General features: G+C 39.7%; 1 protein-coding gene across 2 annotated transcripts; it reads right to left on the bottom strand.

The window, feature by feature from the left end:
- Nucleotides 1–4,492: 4,492 nt before the first annotated feature.
- pih1d1 (PIH1 domain containing 1) lies at nucleotides 4,493–9,251 on the bottom strand. Of its 2 annotated transcripts, none has more exons than XM_036553344.1 (11): nucleotides 9,213–9,251; nucleotides 8,761–8,862; nucleotides 8,253–8,310; nucleotides 7,784–7,972; nucleotides 7,042–7,103; nucleotides 6,713–6,794; nucleotides 5,948–6,044; nucleotides 5,366–5,407; nucleotides 5,169–5,247; nucleotides 4,946–5,089; nucleotides 4,493–4,534 (listed from the first exon to the last, which is right to left on the bottom strand). In XM_036553344.1, exons 2-11 carry the CDS (start codon nucleotides 8,848–8,850, stop codon nucleotides 4,499–4,501), a joined length of 879 nt encoding a protein of 292 aa, XP_036409237.1. In that variant the 5' UTR covers nucleotides 8,851–8,862; nucleotides 9,213–9,251; the 3' UTR covers nucleotides 4,493–4,498. The 2 variants fall into 2 exon arrangements, with proteins under 2 accessions (XP_036409237.1, XP_036409238.1); XM_036553345.1 differs by lacking the exon at nucleotides 9,213–9,251 and adding an exon at nucleotides 9,034–9,088.
- Nucleotides 9,252–9,964: the final 713 nt, after the last annotated feature.

The raw sequence follows: 9,964 nt of genomic DNA, 5'->3' as shown, positions 1-9,964 counted from the left end.
TTTGAGGGAATAAGGGATGGAGGGAGGGTGTTTGTGAAAAAGGAAAGATGGAAGACATGCGGCAAAGACAGCAGAAATAAATAAAAAAGGGTAGTTATTTCACATACCCTCGGCCTGCTCCCTGAAAGAAGACAAAAGATGAGAAAGTGAGATCTTCCAAACAACTCAGCTAATAGTCAAATGAAAGCAGTAATATGATGATAGCAACAACTATATGGCAACATACAATAATTATTAAACTGCTATACTCACTCATATTCCTCTTCTACGTCAGACATAGTTGCGCTGGAAGAGAAGAGGAGGATAAATATCCCTGTAACCACCGTACCCAACAAACACAACAGTCCATCCACGCTGAGCGGTGGCCGACGTGATAGACACCATCTCTGTCATAAATTGTTCCATTGTGCTGACATTGTTCTGGCAGAAGGATGTGAAGAGATTGACAGGGTGAGAACAGGTGTGAATGTTAACGCAACAAAGGCAGGGGCGATACGGTTTCTCTCACTTTCTGTATTTCCATTCTGTGCTCCACAGTCTCCTCTCCTGTTTTACCACAAGGACAGTCGCTTTGTTCAATTGCTTTAGTCACCTAGAGTAATTTAGTTGGTGAAGTCATTGACTTTTGTGAATTTTTTTCTATTTGGAATCTCACATTGGTCTATCTGAATTCCACGGTGTCAAAGTGTCAAAAGGATTTGTGATCCAACCCATGGTCAAGATTCCAGAATTACTATGTAACTCAAAGCTTGCCGGTAAACCTTGTTTGGATGAGAACAGAGAATCCAGAGAAAAAAATGTTAAATAAATATGGTAAACTCTAGAACATTTTGTGTGGAGCTCATTTTAAATATGAGTAAACAAAAAGGTTGTGCTTTGCACAAGTGTAGAGTGGACTAGGGGGAGGTTTCAGCTGAACAGTTTTAGAAAACTTGCAGTTTGTGTCAAGAATTAACGCTTAAGTTAAAAAGTTTCTTAACTTTTTATTAATATTGCCTTACCACTACAGTATCATTCAGTTTCAACATTTGACCAAATGGGTTTGGACATGAAATGGATTCTAAAATAGACATTGAATCTCAGAGATATTTCTTTTTGCTTGCCTGATGTTTAGTTTTCACTTGTGTCCCTGAGGTGTATTTTTCTATATGTGAGTCACGAAAAACATTTGTCTATTTTAGAGGCCAAAATTGCTGCGCTGGACCTTGGTCAGCCCAACTCTCTCTCCCCCCACTATTTAACTGTTCCAGCTCTTTTCCACAATTCCCTGTAACCCTCTCTCCATCTCCCCGTCAGCTGAAACAATTTATAGACTGTCTGTCACTACCTCTGACAATTTATAGACTGCATGGCTGTCATCCCCCTCTCCCTCTCCCCCCATCCTACTCTTTCAGCCAAAACAATGCACCCCTCATGGTAGGAATCACAGGCAATCATTCAACAATTCATTAATCTCTCTGTCACTCTTTGTGCTAATGAGTCATTCAATATATATCCACTGCGATAACAGACAAAAAGACAGAGACATGGGGTGAGCCCCAAACAAACCCATATAAGATCCTTTTTTTACTTTCAGAGACTGAACATCAAATCACATGCACTATACAGGTATATTCCATATATTTTGGATATGTGTGGCCATATCTAATATACAGTATGATATTTTACAGTAAGAAAATTCTAAAACTGAATGCATTGCCCGCATTCCAGGCTTAGCATTCTGTCCTGCTGTACTTGTCGCTAAGAGTTTCACATATCATCTCCAACATTGCAGAGCAAATAATCCTCAACAGAAGCTGCGGGGAGCACTGGAACCAACATCAGCCAAAGATAATCAGAGAAAGAGATGTCTTTTTCCTGTATTTGTTAAAATATTTGAACTGATTTAATTTTATCTATGTATTTTTAATTGCTGAGCGGTATTTTTTCTAGTTCTTATCTCATTATACTATCCATTTGTGAGGCTGGATATTTTACTGGGGCAGTTCAGATGATGAATTGTTTCAAAAAGGAGTTCCACTACATACTAAAGCACAGCATTTGACACACTGAGACGTCTCACTGTGACCGCGAACTGTGAAGTTCATGACAGACACAGAGAAAGAGGAAAGGGACAATTTGATGATAATAGTACAGGAATAGATAGAGGGTGAGAGAAAGGGGGATTTAGGGAAGTATAAAGTTACTAAGGGCATCCGTGGAAGCATTAGCACTGGAATTCTGTTCAGATAATTTTAGTCAAGGACACAGAGAGAGATTAGGTGACTCATAGGCCCTCATTAACAGTGAAAAGGGATCTTATTAATAGCACCAGGGGAGAGAGGGGGTCAATTTGGTCTATAAGAACCGATTGACTGGACATCACCATATATTTATTTATTTAAAGATTAGCAATGATTTCATGTTCATAATTCTTACTCTATTCAGATTCATAAACGCATGCATTTGTGTAAATTGCAAATTACTAAATATTATGTATATTATGTACATTTTCATAATACATAATTGTACCAACCAAGATTAATCAAAAGGAATGCCACTTGCCACAAGAAATGGCAAATACTCCCAAATGAAGATTCTAGCATCAGATGCATAGTTTTTGCTGGTATGCTAGCGATGATATTAGCCTGAAAGTCAAGATCTTGTCATCTGCTGTTCTAAATGTGGGGTCAGCCCAACGTATGTTCACAACATTTTTATATTTGAAGAAAAATTAATGCATTATGCATGCTTTTGGTGTTTATTCTGAACACCTGTGTGCTTGTAAAGTGGCTGTGAGTGGAATATTAAACACTATTTACAAGTAAATATCTACCTGGAATGTGAAATGTGTGTCTTGTGCAAAATATATATCTTGAATATTCATCTGGAGACACATATTCGTAACTCTGTTGAACATTGCATTTAATAGGAATGATGGTCTGATTCCTGTCTCTATCTTAGTTTGATCTCTTCCTTCATCCCTGCCAGACACATGCACACATGCCTGTTCCTCCCCCCTTATTAGTAGTCCTTACATCAGTTAGTCAGTATGTGTGTCCATATAGACACATCACTGCAGTGAGGAAAGAATGCATTGTTTCATTGCCACAGCATGTCAACTCAAACATTGCCAACTAGTGAGGCAGATAAAGGAATTTAGAAACAGTTGGACAGACAGACTGCCAGACAACCACAGTGTGCCAAGGCAGACACCTAGCCAGAAATAGGTTCAACACAGCAGAAACAAAAGGCATTAAAGAACACCCTACATAAACACAGACATAAAGATTAAGACCTGGAGATGAGAAAAGTGGAATCAAATAATTAAGAGTGAACCAGGAAGTAAGACAGTAGAAGATAAAAGGAATGGATAGATCCTTGGAAGATAGCATAGATAAGATGACAGGAAAAGGGGTAAGGCGACCAAGTAAGCCGCCAGGTAGGAAATGCCATACAAGGAGAGGAAATATCAAGAATAAGACAATTTCATGAAGACACGGACAAAATCCTTACCTTTAGGGGAGTACGAATTTACCTCGGAAGAGAGTAAGAGACAGGTCAGACAAGAGAATGGGTATTGTTGAGAGGACAATGGCAGCTTTATAGAGTGACGAAAGATGGGGGGGGGGCTACCAGAGATGGAATGAGAGGGGGCCGTGGATGGATTAGGTGAGAACTTTTGGAGGGAAGGATGGCAACTGACAGCATTGTAATGATAGAAAGAGGGATTAAGAGGGATGCTTACATCACTGCTGAAATAAGAGAGTGCGGGGCAGGTGGCAAGGCAGACTGATCAAGTCAGAGGAGAAACAGAGGGATGAAGTCAGAAAGAATAAGAAAAGCCAAATACATCCATCTGCCTCATTTCATTATCGTTATCAACTTTGTTACAGGGTGTGTGGTGTCTGACTTTAAAGTTTCTTTCCTGTAGCCACCGCCAGCACTCCATTGATGGGGTTGTGCACATCTAAGCAGAACAGAGACAGTGGTTTCTGGGTAACTGAAGCACATTTTAATAGCTGAGAGGCGCACACAAACTCAAGCTGTTGAAGGAAGAATGCGAATCTCTGGTTTCATAAGGTATCTCCCGCTTAAGACACACAGCAATCGTACAGCAATACAGCAATCCTTTACATGAAGCGGGAAGCTGGAAAAGTGGGGGGAGGGGGTCAAGCGCAGTGTACTCTGTCCAACATGTGCTGTTTGGGGGGGCTAAAGAGGGGGGCCCTCCCAATGAAGAGCTGGAGGGGAAAAGCCGCAACTGATCCAGGACACCTGCCTCGTTGGCTAGAGGTCTTTCTCCCTAATCCCCCTCATGGGGTCAACATACAGGATCTTTCATCTTTCCACTCAACAAGTGTGTTCCTATTTCTTACCGCGCTGCCTGAAAGTCCACACAGGGAGCAATTCAACACTAACAGCAAGGACTCTCAGGACAAACGTTCAAGAAAAAATAATTTTATTTAAACAAAAAAAAAAAAAAAAAAAATCATTTTCTGACATTGTTCCAGCTCCTTCATGAAGACACCACTGTCATTGTCACTGTGAGAACCTGAAAGAGACAGCACAGACTTAGCATATGCACACATTCAAATGAGCTTTAGAGCAAATCAATCTCTATAGGCCATTTCCATTTCAGTCTTAATCTCCGAGATAACGAGATGGCTGTCATATGCATTTAATATCCTTTGAGAGGTTTGTAAGTGATCCAAATTCTGTACAATGGTTTCATCATGTCATGCATACTTAAGCTCTACATTCTGAATGGACAAATTAATCATATACCAAATCTACAAAAAAAATTTACATTGCTTATTATAAAATAAGCTCTTGGGCCCTCAAAAGCAATTTATGCCCACAAAGAATAAAAGAGTAATAGCCAGAAAGGTAAAGGATAGAGGAAAGAGGATCCAAGGGGACTCAGAGAAGGGAGAAGGGAACACTCTAGCCTACTGTACAATACCTGTGTTTTGGTGTTGTATTGGGCAACGCTGGTCTCGGGGTCAATGTTTAAGGGGAAGAAACAGTCCAGATGAAACAGGGATGGCCTTGCAGTCAAGACTAGCCTGTCTTCCCCCAGGTCTAGAAGAAGGGAGCGGGCTGATGGCTAAGGAGCCAGAGAGCATTAGGCAGCTGCTTTTCTAACATGCACTCATTGAAATCATTGCAACCAATGAATATCTTACCACTCCAGGAAGCTGGATTTCTGCTATCAGGTACTGAGGGTCACCGACAGGGGGCTCCACTAAGAGACAAAACTCTGGACTGAGAGAGAGAAGACTGTAGCTGTTTATGCGCAACAACCAAATTTTATCTGAATTAAGACAGACTGCAAGAATAACAGCGCACACATAAAGTAGGCTGCACTGAAAGAATCACTCACGTCTTGGCCTGCATTGGTGCTGGGTGCGAGTCCTTGCTTGCTCTGCCAGAAAATAAAACAGAAAAACAATTTCTGAATACTGACCACATACCGGCCAGACAGACCAAGTTTTTCATTTATTCATTACATTTACATGTATTCATTTAGCAGACGCTTTTACCCAAAGCGACTTACAAGTGAGGCACAGTACATCACAAGCAAAAAGCCATATAAGGAGTGAACCATATAAGAAGCGCAGCATGGCCAAGTTTCAGATACACAGATGTGCTGCGTACAGTACACTGGTCAATCAGAGTTAGAGAACCCAAATGATACCAAGATCTAAAATTACAGCATCATTCACATCACAGGAGCTCAGCCTAGATCATACCTCACACTACAGCTGAATGAGTGAAGTGCTGCAGCTGAAACAGTTTCAAACATACATCATTAGCTCCAGTGCAAACTCCTGTGATTTGGGTGAAGAACCTCACTCAAACCTCATGCGAGCAGGCATGCTCTCTAACCTAAATTTCCTACTGTTCTATTCTGTTATCTACTTAGTGTTAAAAATGAGCCTAATGATAACTAAAAAAATCTCACACTGGGTTTATCTCCTGTATGGTTGGCTTGCTCTTGGTCCTGATGTTCTGTTCATTTACAGACCCAAGAAATTTTCTGTTCTTCAGCACTTTCCACTCTGAGGTTGACAGCAAAAAAAGCGGGAGAGAGAGAGTGAGACAGAAGTACAGTATAAAGCCGAAGGCATATCACAATGGAAGAGGCAGCACCATTAATTCTCATTTCATGCCTACAACACAGCTCACAATGTTCAGGGATTACTGATACACGTCCTGGACTAGTCAGGAGTACCACAGGCTAATAAACAATAGTGTAATGCAAGCAGTGTGGTATAGGGGTAAGGAACAGGGTGAAACCACAACAATAAAACTCAGCAGTAGCATATCTTTCATTCGACTGTTTCATTTAGCTATTCATTCAACTACTTACTACTATACAATGACATTCTCAAACACCTCAGTGAATGAATGTGTTGCCCTGGTCTTAGGCCACAGGACTTGTAAGCCTGCCCACATTAAGTCACTGTAGACAGCTTGTAAAAATGCAAAAGACTTAGAGGAGACTTATTAAAGTTGTAGAGTTGTACTGTACTGTACTGTACTGTATCACCCTAAATAGAGGCTGAAATGTGATGTAGTAACTAACACGATGTTTAATGCCATAAAGACCCTTAAGTGACTAAGCAGTTATTAATGCTCAAGCACTTGTTCTACTTCAAGTGCCTGCTCCCATTCTTAATAATGACACACACAGATCCATGCACATAAATGCAGAGAACCTACAGACCTCGACTCAGCTCAAGGCTGTACTTATTTTCAAGGCCTTCGAAGGACACTGCAATCACAAACTGGAGGAACAGCGGGTCTTTCTGAAATGACAAAAACAACAATTTAACACCATGCAATGATGAGATAATTTAAAAGTGTATACATTCACTGAGAGTCAACAAGGAAGACAACATGACTGAAAAAATGACTGAAACTGACAATAAGCTTGGCAGATATTTCACACAAAACAGCAATGCTAATAACAGTAGGATGATCAACACCAAGAAACATAAGAAACCAACCAACAAATATGGATACAAATAAAAAAATATTACCACATATACACACCTGGCATTTCTGGAAGAATTCATTGTTGATGACCACATCGTAGGCTGTACAACCTTGAGAATCTGAGGCAAACCAATAAATCATTCATAATTCATTCATGATGAAAATGTTTAATGTATCCAGATGTGTTTGTGCTAAAATTATTTAGTAAGATCCATTTCAGTCCCTAAATATAGGGATGGCACAAAAATGTATTTCTCCATAGATCCTTCTGGACGGCTGCTGAATTGTCCAAAATGAAAGGGTTTGGCTGCCAACAAGAGTGTATCACAGGACATTATGTAAACCGAACAAAGATGCATTTTACACTGACAGGGTGCAGTCTTTCCTCCACCCAAGGAGGCAGTGACTTTCAGTTGTGATGTTAAAGCAAGACCCTGCCTGATGGTCATGTTCCCATTGTATACTGTGTACAAAAGTAACAGTGTTCACCAGTGTCCTGGCCAAGTTTTCAATCTGGCTCACTAAACGTATTCTGATCCTCTAATAATAGCAATACTTTACCAATTTATATGCAAGACACTGAGCGGTAAGTAGCAACCATATCGTAAACACTCTTTACACTCTGAAACTTGACTAGAACTCAGGAACCTTATTGTGCAGTTGTGAAGTGTTTCCCTTAAAGTACATACATCTGGATATCAAACGGTAATTTGTATTAGGCGTTCTGACTAAATCTGTGTCTTTATAAACATATTCACTCCATCTTCCCTACATACAAATAAATGTGAAAAATTCTCACTGTTGTCCATTTCGGTGTGAGGCTCTCCAAGGCTCATGGGAACTTTGTATCCCGTGGGGTCATCTGACTCCAGGAGCTCCAGCAGCTCCTCCTTTGACAGATGGGGAGGGGGTGGGAGTGCAGGAGATTGACAGATGTTCACAAAGACTTTCTGTTTGTCAGTAAGGGAAACAGTCTTCACACACAACCCTAAGAGAAGAGAGGCAAATTATATAATATTATTATCCCAATATTCCTGACAGACACACAGTTTTCTTTAGAGAGCACTGATCTAGAAATAAAGCAACTTCTGTCTTTAAATAAAGTTAATTCTAATGAAATGATTGTTTTTCTTACCAATATCAATCAAAAATCTGTTTACCTCAGGTAGTATCATGTTATTTAAATTGATAGTCTCTTCTTTAAAGCAGTGCAAACACATCATTATAATTACTGTAGGAATGTATAAACACATGAATGAGAGACTGACCAGGCTGAGGGCGGATGACTTTTGAGTCTAGATTTGGATTCTGCATTTCTCCCATTGTCTGAGAAAGAGAAAGAAGGGATCATATGAAGTGTGCACACTGAGTGCATACTACAGGACAATGTCACTCTGTAGCTGTGTAATGGTGCTTCTCTTCGGACGTTGATGTAGGAAATGTGACAGAGGCAAATATGTAAAAACTTCAGCAGGGCTAACTGCACTGTAAGAGATGGAGGAGAAAGTAAGCTAAGTTTGTGCATAGAGACGAACATAGCTTGAGCCAAACTTGGTTTGACAAACATTGAAACAGAATGCATGCTTATGCAGTAGAATATCAGGTCATGCGTTGTCAAGCCATACAAACACACACACTCTATCAAAATAGCAATCCCACTCACTAAAACTTGTTCATAAGTTTACACACACTTTACTGCGTGAGAAGCAACTGCATTAATATCGTAAGAACAGGTCTAATAGTAACTCATGCAATGATGAGTTTTTAAATACGTACCTGCATGAGAAGCTGGTAGTATAGCTCCTCCTGCTGCGCCTGATCCATTTCGGAGGTGAGGAGGGAAGAATCTGTCTCCATATCTGACATGACCTTAACAAGCTACCGAGAAACAAAGACAGAGCTAGTCAATAACATTAAAACTAACAGAACAATTGCAACGTTAACTTACGATGTCATTAGTTTAAAGCACTGTTTAAAAAACTATATGATTGATAGCAATAGTATCCACGTTCTAAATGGCTGTAGTGTAGCTAGCTAGCCAAAACATACTTAGCTGTGAATATGTTGCTAACGTCGGATAACTTTGCATTCCGTTCACAACACAAACGTAAACAAACATACGTTTACATGGTGCTAAAATTAAATAATTTTGCTCTTTCTCGCGTCTCACGTTTGGACATTTCATGCACTTTGCAGAGACATAGCTCGTAACAGACATGTGTAGTTACCTGTCAAGCAGTGCTAGCTTAGACGCTGCACATCGTGTCTACTTCCGTTGTTATGCGGAAGTAGAGGCAGTTGTCGTTCAGCTTCTTCCGTCTCGGCTACACGCGTGCGAATTCCGATTTAAGCGTGTCAATGAGGAAGCCAGTGCGCTGTTTAATCAGTTCTGCTGTTAATAGCAAGCTGCAATAATTCAGTCTGCATATCCACAATTCCTCCTAGCTATACTTAGACTAGTAATTCTGACACTTATATTCTGTGTAGTTGCTATTGAAATTAAATATCTCAACAATTTAGTTTGAGGTATTCACAGTTCAGATGCAGAAATCAACAACAAACAACTGGATTAGAGCTAACTCCAGATGAATAATTACTAGCTGTAAATGTAATTAAACTGCATGCTGTTTAATTTCTAAAAGCTACTGAATGTGTCTACTTACAATTTAATTATTACTAGGTTCAAATGCAGTTGAAGAAATCAGTAATTCAGTTGTTTATAGCAACAAGCCTTTTTATTTAGATATTAAGAATTGTATTTAGACATAAAGTATTACATTATAGCTACAGTGGTAATGAATACACTAAATTATTGATAGCTATGCCCTGAGCTAGTAAGACTTGAACTAATGATATTTAAAAAAATCCATTTCTATGAGCTGTAATTTAGGTTTTCCAAGATTTAAACCATTACTAAATGCTACCAATGTCTTGTCATCTTTCTGAACTGTAGCCAACTGCACAGCCAACTTCTGCATGC

Source organism: Megalops cyprinoides, chromosome 19, assembly GCF_013368585.1.
Source record: "Megalops cyprinoides isolate fMegCyp1 chromosome 19, fMegCyp1.pri, whole genome shotgun sequence".
Lineage (NCBI taxonomy): Eukaryota > Metazoa > Chordata > Actinopteri > Elopiformes > Megalopidae > Megalops > Megalops cyprinoides.
This window is presented reverse-complemented; position numbering and strand designations above follow the sequence as displayed.